Source organism: Suricata suricatta, chromosome 4 (assembly GCF_006229205.1).
Source record: "Suricata suricatta isolate VVHF042 chromosome 4, meerkat_22Aug2017_6uvM2_HiC, whole genome shotgun sequence".
In the NCBI taxonomy this organism is placed as follows: Eukaryota; Metazoa; Chordata; class Mammalia; order Carnivora; family Herpestidae; genus Suricata; species Suricata suricatta.
Window position 1 is genome coordinate 136,355,167 of NC_043703.1, and position 23,766 is coordinate 136,378,932.

At 35.2% G+C, this 23,766-nt stretch overlaps 1 protein-coding gene across 2 annotated transcripts in view; it reads left to right on the top strand.

Annotated features, from left to right (window-relative positions):
- STRN (striatin) overlaps window positions 1–23,766 on the top strand; it is an 89,212-nt gene that overhangs the window by 52,500 nt on the left and 12,946 nt on the right. Inside the window, exons 6-13 of one of the 2 annotated variants that reach the window (XM_029937959.1) lie at window positions 1,568–1,703; window positions 6,529–6,664; window positions 8,241–8,351; window positions 10,384–10,470; window positions 10,934–11,077; window positions 15,554–15,690; window positions 20,687–20,862; window positions 22,952–22,999. In XM_029937959.1, coding sequence (XP_029793819.1) covers window positions 1,568–1,703; window positions 6,529–6,664; window positions 8,241–8,351; window positions 10,384–10,470; window positions 10,934–11,077; window positions 15,554–15,690; window positions 20,687–20,862; window positions 22,952–22,999 — 975 coding nt within the window. The remainder of the gene's footprint in view (window positions 1–1,567; window positions 1,704–6,528; window positions 6,665–8,240; window positions 8,352–10,383; window positions 10,471–10,933; window positions 11,078–15,553; window positions 15,691–20,686; window positions 20,863–22,951; window positions 23,000–23,766) is intronic. The other variant, XM_029937960.1, reaches the window with a different exon arrangement.

Below are 23,766 nucleotides of genomic sequence, written 5' to 3' on the forward strand. Positions count from 1 at the left end.
TTTTGTATTTTGGATCATATGTCATACAATTATATGTAATTCTGTTTAAAATGAACATGAACAATCAAATAAGGAGATTCTTTATTGAAAAAAATGTTGGCATGATTCTTAAATAAAAAGCCAAAGATCTCTGAAAGTCTAAATATTATGTTACTTTATTTTAATGCATGTTAAGGCTATAAGAATGGTTTTAATTGAACTCTATACATATTCTAGTAAGAACATGGTTTCTGTTAGTTAGAACATTAAAATTATGGGATTTAGGTAAAAACTCAAAAATAGGACTTCTAAGTTCTCTGAACAAATGTCATTGAAGCGTTAAATGTATTCAGTAATAACTAAGACTATATTAACTTTTATAAACGTAAGATTAGATTGTATCTTTGTGTAAGTATAGACAATGCAGGCCTTATTCCTGACTATACTTTAACCTAGAGGATTATTGTAAGTCATTATAAAGATGTTCAGAAAAGATTACTCTAGTTGTCTTGTGTTTTGTCCATGACCTGTCTTTTGAAACTGAAAAGGGTATTATTCTGAATCTGTCTCATTTATGTAGGGATAGAGAATAGGATGGAAAAAAACAAAAACAAAGCTCTCAACAGATTTGAAATTTAAGATTTATCTGTTTTGAAAATTTTGTCCTTAGTTGTGGTTAAAAAAAATTTTTTTAAAAGAAAATGCCTTCTTACCTAAAACATTTCCTCATGCACTGGAGAGAAATCATCCTATTCTGGCCATTAGGAAATTGTTGACTAGATTTATTTTGAGGGACTAAATTAAAATTGTATATACTTGAAATGGCAGTCATTTCTTTTTCTTTTTAAAATTTTTAATGTTTGTTTATTTTTGTGAGAGAGAGGGAGGAGCAGAGAGAGGGGGAGACACAGAATCCAAAGCAGGCTCCAGACTCTGAGCTGTCAGCACAGAGCTCGACATGGGGCTCAAACTCACAAACCATGAGATCATGACCTGAGCTGAAGTTGGACACTCAACCTACTGAGCCATCCAGGTGCCCCCTGCTTTTTAAAATCAGTCATTTCAAAAAGGTTAATAGTTTATTTATTAGTAGGATCAATTTTTGTAGTAATATTAGTTTGACTGGTAAGTTATTTTTAGTTATTTCATGTGCACATTTGCTTTTTTCAACAACTTAATTCAGCAGAAATGTAGGATTGCATCAGAGAAAACTGACCTATCTACTAGTTATTTTCTTAGTTATAGAAATAGTTGCAGAGAGGAAAAGAATAGAGAAAAATAGAAGTAGAGGTAATAAAAATATTTTTAAAAAGAAATACAGTAAGTTTAACTTAAGGATCAAAAGAATACTGAACCTGAATAGTTATGATTATAAAGTACTTTTAAAAGAGTAACCACTTCTTATAGTGCTTTTCCATTTAAAATCTATGGAAATGTAATGGATAAGAATCAGTGTAGTTCATAACATGATTTGAGGGATCATAGACTGTAAACTTATGTAAACAGAAGTTAGTGCAACATATCATGGATTAATTCTTATGTTGAGTTTAAAAAATTAACTGAGCAAGATGTACATATTTTAAACCAGGAAATCCGAGTTAACGGATTCTGCCTCCGTGCTGGATAACTTCAAATTCCTTGAAAGTGCAGCTGCAGATTTCAGTGATGAAGATGAAGATGATGACATTGATGGAAGAGAAAAAAGCATCATTGATACATCAACAGTGAGTTGGATACTTAGATATTAATATTTTTAGGGATCATTATGTGTACATTAAAAATAATTTGTGTGAAAAAATTAAAAATAATTTTTGTGCTTCAACCTAAACCCTTAATTATTTGTATGTGAATTTGGGAATGTTTGATCTAAGAGGTTTTAGTATTGAGTTAAAATTTAAGAGTATTTTTAGGATGGCACCTTTCTCTTAAAGGTTCTCACTCCTTGGGGCGCCTGGCTGGCTCAGTCAATAATGCGTGTGACTCTTGATCTTGGGGTTGTAAGTTTGAGCCCCATGTTGGGTGGAGAGATTATTTAAAATATAAAAAAAAATCTTTAAAGGTCCTTACTCTTTGACTTGTTAGCTCAATAAACATTTCAGTATTTCGACTGAGCTGGTGAATGTGGTAAAAATGTGTGTTATAACAATGCAGTGTTACTGGTGCCGTAGACGGTAGAACTGACAGGCCCATTATGGTGCCTGGTGGCGACTGGCATCACCTCTAGTCCATGCGGTTTATGTGTCTCTTGCCTGGGTCACTTTGGTAGACTCTCAGAACCCTGCCATTAGATTTCTTCAAACATATTTAAAGTTATTCTGCAGTTTTGTTTAGATCATTTTAAATTGATTGACTTTCCCATGGTAGTTTCCTGGAATAAGAAGTGTCTCTTGCTTCTTTTCCATTCTGTTACCTTCAGCCCCTCTTGTTTTTTTTCCTCTTTTCTTTTGTTTTCCTCCCTACTTTTCCCTCCTCTTCCTCTCTTCTCTTCCTCTTCCTTCCACCCTCCTCCTTCCATCCTCCTCTAATCTTTTAAGTAATAGATGAGATCCTGCTTTGCTTTGTCTAGGAAACTGTTTACATTTCCTCTTTCATGTGTATTTGAGAAGAGTAAGATAGAAAGCAATGTAGTGAAGCTAACTGGACCTACAGTTGAAAGCCTTGGGTTTAAGTCCTGTTTCTGTTATAATTACCTGTGCTTCTTATCCTTCCGGCTTAGTTTTTTAGATTGTAAAATGGAGATTATAAATACCCATCTTGTCCTCAGAGGAGTTTGTGAGGAACAGATGAAATGTTGTATATGAAAATGATATGTATGCTTTCTGGGTGTGACTCCTCTGTTCTCGATGCCCTTTGCTTCCATCAGAGACCTCAAATTGTCTGCTTCCAGACTCCTGTTTCCCTGAGCCACAGTTCAGTAGCATTCTGCTGATACAGGCATGGATATTATTTGAACTTTCAGTAGTCACCCCCAATTTTTCTCATTCAAATAAGTAGTAATAGCATGTGTTTTAGTTTCCTGTCCTAAAAGAAAATGTGTAAAATGGTATGATCCCTTTTCTCTGGCCTAATCATTTGGACATTTTCTACTGCCTTGCGATTTCTATGGGCCAATTGCATTGAGATATCATTTTCCCATCAAGATACCTTATTCAGAACTCAGTGGTAAATGATAACTGATTATGATGCTTTACATTTGGTTATCATATTAACTTAAATAATAAAATCTATAAGTTGATTATTATAAGTATTAAGTATGGTCTTAATAGAAATTCCTAACCATAAACTGGTTTCAAAAGTTTTTAGGTAATCAAATTCATAAAGATCCTGTGTTCTAGTTAGTGCACATTATAGCAATTCTGTGACCAAATGGTGAAGGCACAGATCATTTAAACCTATGTAACCCCATTCAAGCACTGGATTAAAAAATCTTTTTAGTTTTTTAGGAAAAAATATCTCTAAACAAATAATTTCTTTGTAAAGCTTTGCTAATTTTTAGGGTATAGGACATTATTTTTCACAGCTGTGGGCTAATAGCCACACACCAAGAGGACTTCCAAAGTCTGACTCTATGGAGCAGTGAATAAGCATGACTCAGAAAACATATCACCAAGCCATATAGAGAATGGCTGAAAATCTTCTTATCAAATGTTTCATGAACAGACTGGTATTTTAACTGTTATGTATTTCTTTAATCAAAATAGTTTGATAGATTCAACTACGAAAATATAGAAACAAAACCATTAGTAGCTTTTGTTTGTGTGTAGGCTATAATATAGTGTGGTGTCTTCAAAAAGCCACATATGTTCTCTTATCTTGCTCTTTACCCTCTGTTACAGTTTGTTCTTTGAATTACATTCTGGGTCATTTCCTTCTCTTTCCTTCTTCCTCATGATCAACCTTTTCACCTTATTTTTCTTTATCATTATGGTCTGCATTTTTATCATAGTATCATTAGTTATGTGTAATAAAGATGTTGAAATCATCCATGTATATATAAAGTGATAATCTTTAAAATTTTTGAAGGGCAACTTCACCAGCAAGATTTAGTCTCCACATTCAGATACTTAGGAGGAAAAGTAATGGGATTAAGAATCATCAACTGTTTTGTTAGTCACAGTCTTAGCCCTGTTTACTTACGTTTCTTCTAATGGTTTGAAAAGAGACTGTCTATATCCCTTTTTCTAATCTTTGTGGCACCCTTTACAAATCATAACTTTTTTGTGTTTGCCTTAATTTCTTAAGTTGATTTGTAAATTCACTGAAGGTAAGAGTGGAGTGGCACCTTAGGTGTAAGGAAAATAATATATCCTTATTATAACAAACCCCCCACCCTTTCCCATTACTACTCCTATTTGTTGGTAACCACACTTTTTTTTTGTGCCTAACCATTAAACACACAGGAGTTTTGGGGCACCTGGGTGGCTCAGTTGGTTGAGCATCTGACTTCGGCTCAGGTCATGATCTCACAGTTTTGTGAGTTCAAACCCTTCATTGGACTCTGTGTTGACAGCACGGAGCCTGGAGCCTGCTTTGGATTCTGTGTCTCCCTCTCAATCTGCACCTCCCTACCCTGCTCACACTCTGTCTCCCTCCCTCTCAAAAATGAATAAATAAATATTTTTTAAAAATTAAGAAAGAAAAAACCCACAGGAGTTTTAATTTATTTAAGTGGGGGACTTGATAGACCATGATCTGCCACTTGCCATATCTTCATTCATAAGGTTATGTGGAGGAGAGGAGTAGTTTTGTGACTTAATACCATATTTGGTAATAAGAATGTTGAAAATACATTCAGACTTTCAATGTAGGGGTCCAGATACTTCTGTATATTCTCTGCCATTTTTGTCAAGCATCAAGAACAAGAATTCTCTATCTACAAGAATTTGGTGATGGTCCAGCTAATTTGTATGTGGTATCCCATCAGGGTCAGGGAAAGAGAAGGATCAACCCTCTAGGGTAAAAGAAGAGGGATTAGGCATTGTGTTTGTGGAACAGCCTCTTCTGTTGGTATAACTCTTGAGAGATACTTCTCGACCTTGGTCTAGCTGCCCAGGGAAAATTAGAACAAAGTATTAGCATATAGTTATAAAAGAATTCACCTTCAACATGGATTTTCTGTACACAGTATGTCAAACTCGTCTTGCATTTTTTGTTTTGTAGGTTTGTAGATGGGTGATGGAATATGCTGTAAACACAAAAGTACATCTTGGTTTTAGGGAAATATTCTAAATAGTTAAACCACTTATTCTAGCAGCATTAAAGGATCCTTGATTTCTCCTATTCAGTTTTTATATAGATAGCAGGACAGTTAACGGTATCTAAGGTTTCATTTACGGCACTAGCTTTCTACTCCTGATAGTGCCTTCCTGGGGTGCTGCACTGAGAAGGATTTTTGAGACTGTATCTGATCTTAGATGAAAAACACTGTGATTGATACGTGATACCAGGAATAAGCAGGAGAACAGAGTCATTCAAGTTAGGTATTTGTTATCTCTTAGAGTCTGTTTCTAGACTCTAGTCTGTGCTATTGATCGGTCTGTTGAACCCTTAAAATTTTAAACCACTCACAATAACCCAGTGATATGGTTTGATCAGCTTACGTTATTTCCATTTTGCATGAAGTGGGGAAGCTAAGGTTGGAGAAGTAGAGATATTGAGTCCATTGCATCAAAAGAAGCTGCAAACCAGTCATCCTAATTTCTTTGCGCTCTCAGTGGTACAGGTGGCTAAAAAGAAGATAATTCATAACGAGTATTGGCATACAGGTTTCAAAAATTACCGCTGCATGCATTAAGCCTAAATTTTAATCCTTCAACTGGATTTGTGATTCCAGAGATATTCCTAAATACATAGAATGAGACATAACAGCTCTTAACAGATTTGCTATTAGATCTAAGTTAAATCTCACTCTGCAAGATCAAGGTTTTAGAAAAAATTTGAGTATGTATAGAGGTATTGGAGAAAACGGATGCAAGATTGGAACAGTAGAAATAGTAAGGGGAAACCTTTTCTTCCCCTCCAACAGTATACTTTCTAAGTCTTAAGGCATGCATTGTGTGATCTCAGATTTTGTAAGGGACTGATGTAGTAGAGTTAACATTAATTAATCAGGGTTATATTCTATAAAACTCTTGCATTGTTGTATGAAATGTTTCTTGTTTTGGTTAGATTAGAATGTCTACACGTAGCACAGGCTGCATCCAAGAAGCGTCAGAGATGGTTGTGGTTCTCCTAGGACAGTGGTATGTCAGGGACACTTTTCGTCTACTGTAACCATGTTTTCAGTATCTGATTTCATTAGTTTATTTAAGACAGGCCATCATTGAACAAAGTTTAAATTAGTACTTTAAAATGTGTAATGTATATCTTTTCAAAAGATATACATTGATTTGGTTAGGTATTACAGCTATTTAACATAACAAAAATGTACTTTCTGAAGAAACCAACAGTTGGGTTTTCTTATTCAGTGATAAAGGGATACTGTTTTCTTTATTTAAATTAATTTCGTAATATATCCTAAAATTTTAACTTAGCATGTTTTTTCACCAGATTGTTAGGAAAAAAGCATTGCCTGATAACAGTGAAGATCGAGATACAAAAGAAGCCCTAAAGGAGTTTGACTTCTTGGTTACCTCAGAGGAAGGAGACAGTGAGTCTAGAAGTGCAGGCGATGGAACAGAATGGGGTAAGGAAGCATACTGGGTCCAACCAGAGGTGTTAAGTAAATTAAATCAATCAGTATTTTACCAGCAGGACAACATCTTGAAGAACGCTGTAAATTTCTTTTAATTTGAAATGTTGAACATCCTATGAACTTTTTACTATTGTCACCTTTAATCCAGAGCATATATCGGGTGTGTGTGTGTGTGTGTGTGTGTGTGTGTGTGTGTGTGCATGCACACACACGCACATGTACAAAGAAAGTTGTATTGGTTATCTCATTTTTTTTTTAAATATAAGCGATATACCATGAAAATAATTTGAATCCATATAAGGAATGTTGTCTGTTTTCTGCCTAGATAGAACTCACAAATCTAGGTTTTGCAGAAATTGAATATGAAAATATAATAGAGGGTTTTAGAGACTCCTCTCTGGCATCTTCTGTGCAAAAAGAAGTACAAATTTTAAAAAGTTGTAGTTACTAATTCTAAGTAGATTTCATCAGTTTGCACAAGGCATAGAATTTTTTTGTGTGTGCAAATTGCTCTAAACCCATTTAGTATTTTAAACATCTAGTAAGAGGTAAAACCAAATGTATTCTATACCATAGCTTATTCTGGGGGTTTGGAAATGAATTGTTGCTCTCAAGGTAGGATTGTGATGAATTCTTCAAAAGCGACCAGTTCTCTCAGGTATGTGTACTTGCGTATGAGGGAGGGAGACAGACAGACAGACAGACATTGAGAATGAGAGAAACATAGGATGAAACACTGGATTTGCAAGAGAGGGAATTTGGTTTTATATGTTTAGTTTGAGATATCTTTTAGACTTTCTCATGGAAATGTAGAGTGGGCAGTTGGATATATGAGTCAGTCAAGTTCAAGCAAGAGTTCTGTGCTAACACATAATGTTATATAGTATATAAATAATTTTATACTGAGTATAAAATATATAACATATTTATTCCTTTAATTTTCTTCCCCTGAAATAGTGAAAATTAATGATAGAATTTCTTATCTGCTAGAAGCTCAGTTTCCTGTTATAAGCTAACAAATCACTTAAGTTGCTTTAAATTTTGAATGAAGGTTGAATGATAAGTTTGTAAAGTGCTGTTTATAAGGCCTATAAAAATGATTCATTGATGAACACAAGCCAAAAATATAAAATTTTTGGAATGAAAAGATTATTGAAGACTGTTTTGTATAATCACTAATAATAATCTTCTCTCATTACATAAATTAATAAGAAGTGGGTTTTTTTTGATGAGTCCGTCCTAACTGAATTCAGAAAATGGAATGGAAATGAGGGCTTCTTCATTATAGAGTTTTGAAAGGGCTTAATTTAATAAAAGTCACTCAAATCTAGGGTTATTTTCTATGTTTCTTTCAAGAGAAGTTTAATATTATTACCTAGGAAATTGAATTGTCTTTTCTTAGATATTACATTTTGTATGAAAGAATAAGCAATAACTTTAAAATTAGTGATGCACTGAAGAAAATGGTTGTTGTCATTCAGTGACACAACAGTGAATTGACTTACAGTGTTCAATATTTTATTTAAAAAGGTTGTTTCATTTTTTTCATTTGTTTCACTCTCTTTAGAAAAGGAAGACCAGTGTCTCATGCCTGAAGCCTGGAATGTGGACCAGGGAGTAATTACCAAACTCAAGGAACAATACAAAAAGGAGAGAAAGGGGAAAAAGGGGGTGAAGAGTAAGTGGAAAACATTGTATCCATAAATCATAAATCTTTCCGTTTTTATATCCCCCAATTTTTCCCCCCAATGTTTTCCTGAAGCCACTTACTCTTTTTCTTTTCTGTTCCTGGTCGCCTTTCCTTTTTACCTACTCTCAGGGGTTGAAATTAAGTGGTTAGCTATTTGATTATGACCTTAAAAAAAAAAAAATCGTGCATCTGATTATGGAATCATGATACGTCCCAATAATAAATCTAGAGCCTCATGAGAATGTGGAACTATATATTCAAAACATAGTGATAATTTCATTTTTAAAGTCTATGTGCTTAATTACCACAATGATTTTTCACTGTTGACAGTTTTAAATCTCATTTAGTGTGACCCTCTGCCAATCCACCAAAATTACTACATATAATTTTAGACCTTGGAGACAAAGTTAATTTCTACCCCTGAATATTCTATGTGTTCATAACACACAGTTCATTTGCTCTCACCACTATATGCTATACAGGGCACAGAATCAAATGCACAAATTTTAAAAGTATTAATTTTCTAATTTAAGAATTTTGGCCAATTTCATTTATAGTAATATTACCAATTAGCTTTTTTTTTTTAATAAGATGTCTGTCATATCAAAAATGGAAGCCAAAATGAAATTGCTAGCCCTGTGAATCATATATATAGAGAGCGAGCTCATTATGCAAATTATTAGGGTTAGCAGTAGATCTAATTAAGTATGTAAAGTGGAAATACTGAAGCTTTCAAGCATCCCTGAAAACCATCAAAAACACCTTTTTAGGAGAGCAAGACTAAACTGCCTCCTGTGCTTCCACTCCTGTTGTCCATATGAACATGGGTTCCCTCCTATGGCAAAAGGAATTGCATCCTTTGCGATATTAAAGTAGTGTAAAGTGAGACTAAAATCCAGTTTAGTGAAACATGTATTTAAAAGTTGGGAAAAGTAGCATAGTTTTTCTTGATAAATAATTAAATCTTTATTTTAATAGCTTAGGTGTTACAAGTATTTAGTTTGAATGGATTAAAAAGTCAGTGGCTATTTTTGATGTCATTATACCAACTATTACATAACCAAGAGGTGATTTATTTGATGCCTTCTCAATATAAATTAAATTATGAGAAAGATTAATATTAAAACATAAGAGCATTTTAAACTTTTTATCCAAACATTTGAATAAAAAATTTGATCTTAACAAACAATAAGGAGACATGATTTACAAGTGCTTTTCAGAGCCATGGCAAAACCAGTTACACTGAAGTTTTAATGCAAATATCACAAATGAGAAAGGAGAGCAATATTTTAATTTTCAGATGGACTTAGGTTGATATTTCTTTAAGTCATTACGCTACGTTAATGTCTTGAAATGTAAAAATATCTCTCAGTTGGAAAGCTATCCAGGACTTAGGTAGAATCCACCCACTATTATACTGATTATTCAGTTCTTATCAGATACCAAGGCATTGCTGTAGTTGGCATTTAGCACTTACAATCTAAACTGGCACCATTTGACTGGAACAATATTCCTACTAATGGAAGCTACTGGATTTCCTGAATCTGGGGATTATGATCAGCATGCAGGCATACTGCACATGTTTTTTTGTGTGATGAAGAAAAATGACTGCAGGGGGAGAAATGTCAATGTCTAGGATAGAGGGACTGCAGTGTGAGGCTCTGCGCATTTTGTGTGTCATCATCAGTTCATGCTGTATTAATGAAACGGTGATCTGAGAACAAGTGAAGATGCGATAAAAACAACTGAAGCAAAACTTTGACTTGATATATGAAACAAATATATAAACCACCATGAATATTTTTTAATTGAACATTTGCTCATTGGAAAAGTTTGAGTCCTTTTGATACAGTCTAGTAGAAGTATTTCCAGTCAAATCGTGTGCTCCAAATTGTTTTGAAATATATTTCTAGGTATTAGTTAAAATTGCTTAAAAATAGTTGTATTCTTTGCTGGTATAGGAAAAAAACATAATGGACTATGGGTAAGATTTTCCCATTCTTAATTAAACTTGTAACAGGAAAAACTACCGAAGATCTGTTTCAGCCTCTATCCTATATAAAACAGTCAAAACAGGGATGTGGGAGAATGAAGAATCAAAGTTCAGGTAAGTAATTAGTAGGGCATGAGACTTCACCTCGGGTACCATAGCTTCAGGATGTAAGCCGATGAATGCAACTTAACATAAATGGACAAACAGAAAGGGATGTGACTGTTTAATTCAGGACACGGTAGCTTCACAATCCATGGTAGCTTTCTGCATTTAGAGCAGTATATGAGGAGTAAAAGAATGGTATTATTTTTAATGGTCCAAATTGCACATGACCATGATTTTCATGCAAATAGTGATATTATTCCATTAGCTTAATGTTTAAATATACGTAGAACATAATTCTCCAGAAATAAACTTTTAAAATCATTTGAAAACATGGAAAATATTTACTTTTTAATATAGTAGGGTAGTTTTAAAGGTGAATGTAGGCAAATGTGAATAAGGTTTGTGGCATCATTTTGATGCAGTTGAATAATTCTACTCTTTATTGTTTTCTTCCTTCCTGTTTCTCGGCTAGGGCCCAATAGGTCAAAACTACAAGACATGCTTGCTAATTTGAGAGATGTTGATGAACTTCCCTCATTACAGCCATCTGTGGGTTCACCTTCCAGACCCACCAGCTCCAGGCTTCCAGAACATGAAATAAATAGGGCAGATGAAGGTAAGTATATAAGAGACTGGTGTGTGTGCGCACAGACACACACACACACACACACACACACACACACACACACACACACACACACACACACTACTGGGAAATGTATATCTCAGTTCAGTTATTAGAAAGGACTCTCCTAGAAAATAACTTTATTTTACAAATGTTTGATTGACATAATATTCCCCAAATGTAGGCTTTCTTACCTTTAAGGGGTTTGATTCCCCCGCCCCCCTTTAGTCTTTTAGACTTGAAAACAGTGCACAGACCCCAAGTCCAACTCCAAAGTCTAATCCAGCTCCACAGAAGCCATGTATGTGGTATGTATAGGCTGTTTTAGTCGCCCTGCTGCAACAGGGAGAAAATTAAATCCATATGATAGGTAGTAAATGTTTACTTTGAGATTCACATAAATATTCCCAGATGTTTTATTTAAACAGTTTGTCATTGACAAATGAAAAAGGGAAAAAAGACACCTCAAAGTCTAGTCACATTTTCAGCTATTTTCCTTTGTTCCATTTCAGTCTTGTCTAACTGTGTCTATTTTTTACAAACTTACAGTCATCAAGTAGACTAATTCCATTTTATTTTATTTACTTAACATAAAGTCACAAAAATAACTTTCATAATTATAAATTTAAGATTACATATTATATTTTAGACTTGATACTTAACCATTTCCCTTTTGGATATTTAGGTTCCCAGTTTTTTACAGTACCATCTTCTGGTATATAAATACAGTTCTTTCTGTTTCCTAGACTAAGTTCTGATTTATCCATTTATAAATGTGTAAAATGCTTATGTGTAGAAATTGATTAAAAAATTTTTTACGTTTATTTAATTTATTTTTGAGAGAGAGTGAGTGAGCGTGCGAGCGAGCAAGCGGGGGAGGGGCAGAGAGAGAGAGAGAGGGAGACACAGAATCTGAAGCAGGCTCCAGGCTCCCAGCTGTCAGCACAGAGCCCAGTGCAAGGCTTGAGCTCTCGGACCCGGGGGTTATGACCTGAGCTAAAGTTGGTGCTTCACTGACTGAGCCACCCAGGTGCCCCAGATTTAAAAATTTTTTTAAGTTTATTTATTTATTTTGAAAGAGAGAGAAAGTGTACATGGGAGTGGAAAGCAAGGCAGAGAAAGAGGAGAGAGAGAATTCCAAGCAGGCTCTGGATGCTTTAACACAAAGCCTGATATAGGGGCTTAAACCCATGAACCATGGGATCATGAACTGGGGTGAAATCAAGAGTCATATGCTTAACCGACTGAACCACCCAGGGGCCCCTAGAAATTTATTTAAAATATATATCTTGACAATCGCTGAAAATCCAGTGTGATGTAAAAGTAATCCTAATGATCAATAAATATTTTTTAATAATTATTTTTTAAAACTGCATTGAATTTAAATACTGCAGTAAATATGCTTCAAATTATTATTTGTTGAATAAAACAGACTGGGAAAAGCCACAGAAAAATCATATGTGTTTTTCTTTCTTGGTTTTTTAAATTCAGTTACATTTTAGAGAGACATAAAGTGATAGAACCTTGATGGACAGATTTTCATGGTCAGAGTACTTTTTAATGAAATTTTTGACCATCATATGGTTATTTATTAGAATTAATTTTATATATAGTATACTTGGAGTTTATTACTCAGACATTAAGTAACAAAGACTGTACATTCCACCTTCACACTATAATGCGCAATATCTTTGATGTAGACACGTCTTTTGAATTAAGGATGTGAAGTCAGGGGCCTCGTCAGGTGCTTGTTGTTCTCCAGTAGACACATTCACTGGACATGATTCCATATGAGAATTTTAATCAGTTTCAGTTATTATGAAATCAAGTCTAGATAAGAAGAAAAGTTCATTTTTCTTTTATCCTAGTAGCTCCTAAAGAGTTTTATCAGAGATTTCTCTTGCAGAATTCTAATAGAGGCAGAAATAAGTGCTATATACTAAATGACAAATGCACAGAAGCGTTACATAAGCCACGAAAAGTGCCTTTGATAGAAAAAAATATTTAACCTTAAAACTGACACATCGACTGTCTAACTTATTGTCCCTAACATGGGTCCCAAGCTTTTCTTCTCAGGGAAGGATTTTCAAAAATATAAAAAGTATGTAAGAAATACATGATGTGTTTGATTGCTTGTGACTAATGCCTATTGGTCTCCAAGTTTAGTTTCAGAAAAAGTGTCCACAGCCTGTGTGTGCTATAAATGTTTATCACTTTATTTTTGTTTTAGTAATTTGGAAGACAGTGCCATGCCAGAGAGGCACAGTTAGATAACTTGGTGAAAGCTGAAGAAATGTGGCCTATAGTCTTACGTTGTAAGGAGTCTTAGCAGTCAGGCGAGTGTCTGCCCACGGCTGTTCCTCTGGCCCTTGGGGCTGCGGGTCCCCCCAGGCTGTGTGCGGAAGGCTCCTGCCTGCCTTTGTTTCCAGGGTTTACATGGTCATTGTCAGAGCACTGTTTAAATTATCCTGCTCAACTCCCATGAATCTTAGTCTTAGTCTTATTTTTAAGAGTCCTTTTTATTTCACACCTAAACAAAGTTGCCTGGATATAGTAGAAATGAAAACAAACAAATCACCTGGCTAAAGACCCAGCCTCATAGTCTTCTGTGAGCCATTTGCTTGAACTCTTGGCATGAAAATTGCTATTCTAACCTACACAGTCTCCACCCTGCGGTAGTTAACGTTAGAGTCCCTTGAACCCCTCAGAAGTATCTGGTATGTTTGGGTAAAACCCAGTTTTATTATTGCTGCTGTATTGCATGGCGGTTTTAACTGCATGAGGTCTTAATTTATATTCTTCTTTGTTCTTATAAGGGTTTTGAGACATAACTACTATGTCTACCATTTTTAAGACCTAACGATTCTTTCATTTTTTCAACAAATACTTAAGATTGAATCTAAACTTATATAATTTAAATTTGAAAAACACCTTTAAATCCAGTTTTCTGCATATACTAATTAATATAATTGACTTGTTTCTTTTAAGGAAACAAAACATTTTTTAGCAGCCAGAGTTTAAACTGCTAAATTCATCTAAATCAACTTACTGGTAAAGTAGCCACCTCTAGAAAAACTACCCAAAGATTATCTTTGACAGTTTGCCAGCATAATTTGCATTTATTGAAATCAATAATTTAGTATTGACCAAATTAGGTAAAATTCCCATTTTAATTTGGCATTTTGATTTTAACTGGTTCTTCTATGATGGTGATTGAACGAATTGGACTGCTGTGTTCATTGTCATAAAGATATTTTCATTATCACAAAGATCTGGCGTCCTGAAGCACAGTTTGCAGCTAATGAAAATGGTCAAGTGGACACTTCATTAAAAAAAATTTCTTTGAAAAAAAATCCACTTATAGTGAAAAACTGTCTTTGAAACAGGTATTTTTAATTGAACTAGTAGAAAACTGTGGAAGTAGTAAGGGAGCAGGTCAGTGAATTATCACGCAGTGAACACAGCTGTGTAACCACTGCCTTGGTCCGAATCCGAGCAGTCCCAGGGTCTCAAGTGCTGCCTGTGCTCCGAGTTGCTGAGCCTCCCCTTGTCCCCAGACACAACCCTAAGTTCTAACACTGGTATTAATTTGGCCTCATATAGGCATATTTTATAGTTGTAACCATTTTACCTCTTCCTTTTTTTTAAATGTTGATTTATTTACTTAGAGAGAGAGAGAATGCACCATGAGCAGGGGAGGGGCAGAGAGAGAGGGCGAGAGAGAATCCCAAGCAGACTCTGTGCTGTTACTGCAGAGCCAAATGTGGGGCTCAAACTCATGAACTGCGAGATCATGACCTGAGCCAAAATCAAGAGTCCGACGCTTAACTGAGCCACCCATGTACCCCACTTGTAACCATTTTCATTTGAAATTTTCTGTATTCCTCTAAGTTATAGAATTAAGCAGGTTTATTTTGAATGAGACCAGAAGTGTTCAGGCCACTAGTTATATATGTTTAATAGTTGATAGAAGTAATTTGGGTAATTAACATGAAATATCAAATGAGGAAAATCTATTTTCCTTTAGTCCATAGTATTTTTTTGTATAGTGAAAAAGAAGGGATAATGAATGATCTCTTGGATTTGTTTTGTGTTGTGCTTTTCTTTTTTCTTTCCTTTTTTTTTTTAATGTTTGTTTATTTTTGAGAGAAGGGACCATAGGATCCAATGCCGGATCTACAGAGACAGCAGAGAGCCCAGTGCAGTGCTCGAACCCACAAACAGGGAGATCATGATCTGAGCTGAAGTCAGACACTTAACGGACTGAGCAATCCACATGTTGTACTTGTCCAATTAGATGATACCTTTGCCTATGGTTAAGAGAGGGAGAAAGCCAGTTTTTCAGGATTTCCTGCTCAATGAATTTTGTGTTTAAAAGCATTTAAAAATAATCAAAGATAGACATGCCCTTAGGAGACCGTTTACCCTCTTGAGGTTTTATATGTTTCTTCTGTCTTCCCCCCTCAGTGGAAGCATTGACCTTTCCTCCTTCTTCTGGGAAGTCCTTCATCATGGGAGCAGATGAAGCCCTTGAAAGTGAACTGGGACTTGGAGAATTGGCTGGACTTACTGTGGCCAATGAAGCAGATTCACTAACTTATGATGTGAGTCATGGTTTTATTTTTGTTGTTTTCTCATTTCTTAAAAATAGAAAGGTAACCTTCAAGAAAAAGATGGCAGTGGTAAAATTTCTTTACAGGTGCCAAATTTGATTCTGTTTTAATTGCAAACTTCAAAAATATATTTTTCACATTATGTAGAGGTTAAAATTATGGTCTTTACCTAAATCCGTAAGTCATTCTATCTTGATTATTGGTTTTAGGTTCCGGGAGAGAATTCCTTTTCTGTTACCAAGTTTGGGTTTATGTTTTAAGGTACCAGTGATCACTTGAAATTCATGCCTCCCTAATGGCAGCATTTGTGTTTCTTCTTCAGTACATTATCAGTGAACACTCTGCTTACACAAGATTTTAGCTTTTGTTAGGCAGGGATGTCCACCAATGTGTTTTGGAGATGTTAAGGCTGACCCATCAGTAATTTGGACCAAAATTGAAATCTTCATACCTTTATGCATGGATTTACTTAATCCCAAACACAGTTTTATAACTGCATTTACAGTTGTTCATGACAATAAGTTGTCAGAAAAAGTTGCGTTTTTTTACAAAGTATTTACAACCTGTTTTATCTTGATTAAAATCCTCTCCCTTTGATACCTCGTTATCTTTTTTGGAGAAGACAGTGTAGCTCCTATGACATAGGGGCTGTAATGATGGATGTTTAAGCAGATGATGGATATGAGAAGGATGTGCTCCAAGGAGGAACCCCACCACTCACTCCTCTTCCTAGGAATCAAAATTCTCACTCTTTGCTAAGTCCATTTCTAAGTCTTCTGGGTTCTTCCTCCAAAAATACCTAAAATCATTAGCTGTTTTTTTACCCTTATCCTACTCCTTTTTTATCTTTCCTTGAAACTACGACAATAACCTAATCTAAGTGGGCGCTTGAGGCCCCATTCTCCACATATATGATACAGGTTTTAAAAAATCATTTCTATTTCCAGTAGTTTTGTATCCTTATATTTTACATCTGTTGTGTATAAAAACACAATTTAGTTGACTTTTGTTTTTTCATCTGATCTTTGACAACCTTTTTATTTTTTTAACTCTATTTAATTTTTATGTATATATGTATGTAGTATTTATTTTTGAGAGAGGAAATCCCACAAGGGGCAGAGAGTGAGGGAGAGAGAGCAAGGGAGAGAGAGAGAGAAGAGGGGCTCATGCTCACCCCAGGAGGGGCTGGAACTCCTGAATCACAAGGTCATGATCTGAGCAGACTTTGGATGCTTAACTAGCTGAACTGCCCAGTGCCCCTGACAACCTTTTTAATTGGAGCATTGAGTCCGTTTCTTTTTAAAGTAATTACTATTATATTTGGATTTAAACCCACCATTTATTTATGCTACCTGTTCTGTGTTCTTTTTTTTCCTATTTTTGCCTGTATTGGGATTATTTTTTATTATTCACCCCCACTCCATTATTTGGAAATTACGCACTCTTTTATTCCTCTTTGTATTATCACCCTAGAGATTACCACACACATCCTTATCAAAGTTTTAATGCAAAGGCCTTTAGAACACTTTTAACTATACTTTAAAAACTCCTACCATATATACATGTTATTCTTGATGTATATCTTCTCTTGACATTTATCTCCTACAAGATAATGTTTTGCACACTCAGTATACAGTGAGGGTTATCCATTTTACATTACTCATTTTGCTTTATTCTATTCCCCCCTGCACATCTGACTGTCCATCTAGAATTACTTTTCTTTTACTCTAAGAACAGTTACTGTTTCTCTTTGGTGAAAATCTGCTGGTGTCTAGTTCTCTCAGTTTCTGGTTTTATTAAATTGTCTATTTTACCTGATTGGGTTAACTCTTATCTCTGGTATTGAATTCCAGTTGGCAAGGTTTTTGTTTTGTTTTGTGTTTAGTTTCATTTTAAGCATTCTAAATAGATTGTTTCATTTTCTTCCTTCGTTGTTTTCTGCTAAAGTCAAGTCATTTCTTTTATTGGTTATTCAGTGTTAGTCTGATTTTTTTTTCTCTGACTGATAATTTCCCTGTGTCTTGACTATCAGGTTTAGTTTTCTTTTTTTTTTTAACCTTCATGAAGTTCTTAGACCTTCTTGGCTTAATATGTTTTCTCAGTTTTATATAAAGTTCTCAGCTATTTACCTTCAAATACTGCTTTTGCACTTCTTTCTCTTTCTTCTTTTGGAACGCTAGTAATGTTGTTAGAACTTCCTACATTCTCTGTCTCCTACTCACTTTCTTCTGTATTTTCCATCTTTTGTCTGTATACTTCATGCTAGGTGTTTTTATGACCCATCTTCTGGTTTGCTAATTCTTTCTTCAGTTACATGTAATCTGTAATTAAACCTATCTACTTTGGTCTTCTAGTGTTTGCTTCTAGAATTCTTTTTTTATAGATTTATTCCAAAATTTACAATGTTGTCTTTTATCTTCTTGAACACAGTAAGTATGATTATGTTTCCATTTGTTTTCATTAAGCTGTATTATCTTGCATGGGAATGGCTATTTTTTATTGTGGCCAAATAACTACACTTGAAAAATTATCTATAGAAATAACTTCAGGCCTAGGATGATATCTTCCCCCAGGGAGCATATTTTAATTTGCTTCTCTCAGATGTCTGTAGCCAGTAGAAATCTGGATCACCTCATTCCAGTTTCAGTTTTTCCAGTGATCTAAAGCTAATCTGTAGTCTCTGCAAGGGCTTTTGCTCTAGTTCATGCTTCATGAACTTGAACAAAGTTCATGCCTCCCCACTTTCTTGGCAGGCCCTGGACACCAGTCTGTATCTCCTTGCACCGCCCTGCTATCAAAAGCACAGCCTGCCCTCTCAACCATCCCCTCTGGAATCAGTAAATACCCTCTGAGGAGAAACAACTCCAAATATCAGGCTCACCTAGATCCCCTGGATCCTGTTCTCCATTTAAAAATTTTTAGATCTGCTTTTCTGCTTGTCCTCAGTACAGACTTGATCCTAATGGTCTAGTCTACATCATGGCTAAAAGCAGAAATTCCCATTAGATACTTCTGTTCTCTCTCTACTAACCCCACAAAGATTTTGTTCCATATGCTACAGAACGCAGTCACGTCTCTAGAGAAATGTCATTCTTTTTTTTTCTTATTAGCTGTTAGTCGTTAAAAAACTTAGTGTTATGTCTCTGTTTCTAAAAGTAGCCTCTAGTTCTAATAAACATATTAATAATCTATTGCCGTGTAACAAATTGCACCCAACACAGCCTAAAACAGCATTTGTTATAGTTTCTGGAGGCCAGCAATCTAGAGCAGCTTACCTGTGTGGTTCTGGTCTCTCATGTGGTTATAGTCAGCATGTAGCAGGGGTTGCAGTCTTAAATGAAGACGTGACTCAGGAAGATCTGCTTCCAAGCTCACTCATGCGTTGTTGGAAAGCCTTGATTCCTTGCTGACTATTGGCTGGAGACGGATTCAACACCACAGGAGCCTCTGTGTGGCTCTCTCAGTGGAGCAGCTGGCTTCTCCAGTGTGGGTGTACTTGAAAAGAGAGTGAGCAAGAACACCCAACGTGCAAGGTCTTATGACCTGAATTTGGAAGTAATTTGTCACCACATTTGCTATATGTTATTGGTCACACAGAGCAACCTTATAATGTGGAAGGAGACTTCACAAGGTATAAATATGAGGACGTGGGGCTGATTGGGAACCATCTTCATGGCTCTCTACCAAATTAAGACATTCAGAAGGAATCTAATTGCTCTTACATATGAAACTCTTTTAGCTCTTTAATAAGAGCAGACAAGAGTCAACTTAGTTGTTCTGCTTCTCCCCCTGCCCTGCATCCCCACCCCCACCCCCCACAAGGATAACCAGCCCCAGATCTTACAGTAGTTCCTTGTAGTATATGTTTTGGCTTCTCATTGCCCCAATTGTGACCTGCTCTTTCCGAATTTTTCTGCAGACTTTTAAACTTCTGGGTCCAAAGTTAATAGTTTGTATTACAAGTGTAGCGTCTAAAATCAGACTACTTGTTTTGAATCCCGAGTCCTCCACTTACTAGAGGGCAAGTCATTCAACTTCTCTTTTCTTTACATGTCTGATCTTTAAAGTGGGGATAATGTTAATTCCTTCATAGAGCTGTTGTGACAATTAACTGAGTTAATGCATGTTAAGTTTTTAAAAAATGTATAAAATAATGAATAATGCTCAAAATACCAGTTTAGTATTGTGGTTGGTTTTTGTCACTGTAAGTACGGTAATATTTCTTTGGTATGTTACCAATATGTGTCCTACTCATGCTTAAGTCTAGCATGATTGTTAGTCATGGAGTGTAAGGAGGGATATGTGATAGGAGATGTGCTGCTAGAGTAAAGGTAAACGTGAAACTCTTTGGCTTTCCCATTAGTTGGAAATGGAAAAAAAAGTCCATTTTTTAAGTTGTTGAGATGGACTTTTTGTAGAGAAAAGCAACATACTGATGTGTTTTACAAATGGAATTTATTGTTTTGTAACATCTGATTGTCTCTTCTAGGGTTAACTTTTTATGTTTCCAGTTTAAAAATCTTGTTACCAATTTGACAAAGAAAATTTAGCTTTTCATTGAAAGTATTGAAAATCTCAGAAATAGGATCATAGTCTATAATGTTAATAGCTTATTAAAGATACCTTCGTCTTCAGGTTTTACTCATAAATTAGTTTCTATACTATAATTTAGGCTGAAATTACTTGTCTTTTTTTTTTTTTAAGTTATCCTAGTAAAGACCCATTTTATGTTATCTAAGCTTCTTTCAGTTTTGAATTATGTTACCTGTATTCTTGTCATGCATTTATTCATATTTCTTCAGAGAAAACTACTGTTGACATGTTAATTTTGCCTACCGATTTGATTATTTGCATTTAGAAATCATATTATTTTGAGAATTGCCAATGTGATGATTTAATGACAAATCAGCAAGAACCAATGTTGAAATATAATTTTTTCATGTCCTGACCTACATGTCTGGGTATTTTTCTTTTGTTTCTGTAATAGATAGCAAACAATAAAGATGCACTGAGGAAGACCTGGAACCCTAAGTTTACATTACGAAGTCACTTTGATGGCATCCGAGCCCTTGCTTTCCACCCCACTGAGCCCGTTTTGATAACAGCGTCAGAGGATCACACATTAAAAATGTGGAATTTGCAGAAAACAGCCCCAGCCAAAAAGTGAGAATATTCTACTTTAACTGTATTTGAGTATTTTTTTTTCCAGTTTATTTATTTATTTTGAGAGAGAGAGAGAGTGCCCATGGGAGGGGCAGAGAGACAGGGAGAGAAAATCCCTAATAGGCTTTACACTGTCAGCACAGAGCCAACACAGGGCTCGAACCCATGAAAGGTAAGATCATGATCTGAACTGAAATCAAGAGTCAGATGCTCAACCAACTCAGCCACCCAGGTGCCCTGTATTTGAGTATTTTAATAATCAGTTTTCAGCAGAACAGTACTTAACTATTTGCTATTAACTTTCTCAACTATTCCTTCCAGCTTTTTCTTCTTCACCATATCACATAAATAGAATTTTCCCCTTCATACTCACAATCTGATATTAGGTTGGAAAACTGACACTGAGGGAGGAGTAGTATTATCTAATAGTTTCCCAGAGCTTGTGAATGCTGTTTACAATCCTTATACAGTGTTTTAAATGGCTGTCATGTTTGTGGCTTCCCTTATCTATATTGAAGGTTTCTACTATTGTTGTAAAGAGGTGTAGGCCTATTTAAAGTCATCAAACCCCAGCACCTGTTATTTATTAGGTTTAGACTCATGGTGTGGAGAGGTGAATGACCTCTCTTTGGTATTGTCTTTTGGCCTTGACCCTTTAGGTACTTTCCATACCCACCAAAATATATTGACTGAAAGGCACTATTGTTCCTGTCACTTAACTACTAGTTCTTGCCTTGGCCCCTTGGTTCCTCTCTAAGCACGAACAGACATGAGTTGTTATCATCTCTTTTATCAGTCACCAAGCTAGTCCTAGTCCCACTTGGTAGGGTACTTACTAGAGGTCCGTCTCCTTGTGTCCTTGAATTAGATGGTCCGAACGCAGCATGTGCCAGTAATGGCCCTTCTCCAGTGTCAGGCATTTCTATTATTGGAAGAAGAGAAATAACATGAACTGGCAGAGATTACAGAAGTTTTACTACTGATAGAGGATGTCTATTGCCAAGTTTAAAAGGGATCAGTGAACATTCCTGCTGTGAGTCCTACATAAACTAGATAAAATACTTGATTTATGAGTCTTCATCAAGTAGCTCAATCAGGTCTTGCTAAAACCAAGAGACTCCTTATAAGGATCAAGTATCTTCAGGAGAGAGTAATTATTTCTTCATTATAAATCGTGCCTTTTGTCTGTCTAGTTCTCTGGTCACAATGGGCATCTCATTAGACCACAGAAAGTGAATGTCTATATTCTTGACTAAAGCTTAGGAAAATATTGAAACAAGTTTCTTAGCCAGTGATAGTTTAGTAATAATACCTTCACATGTATATAACAGTGGACTGTTTAATTTTGAGCATAAAATTTTGGAAATGTTTGAGGAGAGAAATCACATGCCTATAAAAAACTGCAGCACGATATAAGAAAGGTTAAGTAATTGACTTTAAATTCAGTTTCCATTAACAGCAATGGCCAATATTAAACAGCATAGAGTATGTATACTTTCAGTGTTCTGAATAATGAATAAACAGATGTCTTGGCCAATTTTTGCAAGTACAGAGGACAGACATCTTAACCTTTATGGAAATGCAAAGAAATTAAAGTGCCATTTATTGAAATCCTGCTGTGTCTGGTTCTAGCCTAGTCTATTTTACTTGTAGAATTTTATTTAATCCTGTGAGTATTTATTGTTATCTTGATTTTTCAGCTTTGTTTTTTGTTTTAAATATAGAGGAATTGGAAGTTCCAAAAGAATAAATAATTTGCCTGAAGTTAGCCAGCTAATTGAATCCAGAACTTCATCTCCTCAAAGCCCATGATATTCTTTGAGTGTGGTTCTCTCTTCCTTTAGTAAAATAGACTATGATAATGCTGAGAACACAGCAATCAGGTATTGTTACTAAAGAAGGATTTTTTTTCTTGAGACCACAAAAATATGTGATTGATATCAGAGAAGCTGTCTTAGATTCCCTGGGTTGAGAATGGTATATTACCACAGTGTTGGTATTTTTAAAGGCAATTTGGTGGCATATGTTCACTGATACTGTTTACTACTGAAACTTAGAGTGGTAAAAGTCCCCTTTCTCTCTGATTTAGGAGTACATCTCTTGATGTGGAGCCAATCTATACATTCAGGGCTCATAAGTAAGTATGTGCTTTTTCTTTATTTTAAGTCAGCCTCACTGGACATCAGCCTGATTAGAGTATTTTATTTTCTTTCACTCAAGTATCTGTGTTATATATTTTTTGTATTTAGTAGCATTTTTTTTTGTAAATGTAAAAGAAACTGGCAGATAATACAGTGTTAAAAACAAGTTTATCACTACCAGAGATCCTTGCAAAATTAGATTTTATTTGGATGTTTAAATATTATATCTCTCTTGCTTAAAATAAGTTGATACAGGAAGGTTTATATATTTTAAATCCTGACCTTTTTCCCTTAAAGATAATCTAGATTAAGAACTCCAAGAATTTTAAAATTATAAACACATATTGCATGCTTCTCATATTTCCATATAAGCTTAAGGGATATACTTATTCACTTATTACCATAGAGATTGGCATTTTTTATAGAAAGGGTTGGATTGTAAATACTGTTTCAGCTTTGTAGCCATATATTTTTTGTTGTATATTTTTATGTTTAGTTTTGTAATCCTTAAAAAAATGTAAAAACCATTTTTAGCTTGAGGACTGTACAGAAACAGCCCACTGGCTGGATTTGACCCACAGGCCATAGTTTGCCAACCTCTGCTGTAGCAGCAGAAGAGAAATGAATGATGATTTTATAGTATTTTTATTCATTGGCAAAAGCAGAAAAACAGAAAGCCGTATGAACAATTAAGCATTCTTATCTCTAACAAGTGCTATTATCAGGTTGATCTTGGGGACTGGAAACTGGTTTTTGTCCCTAG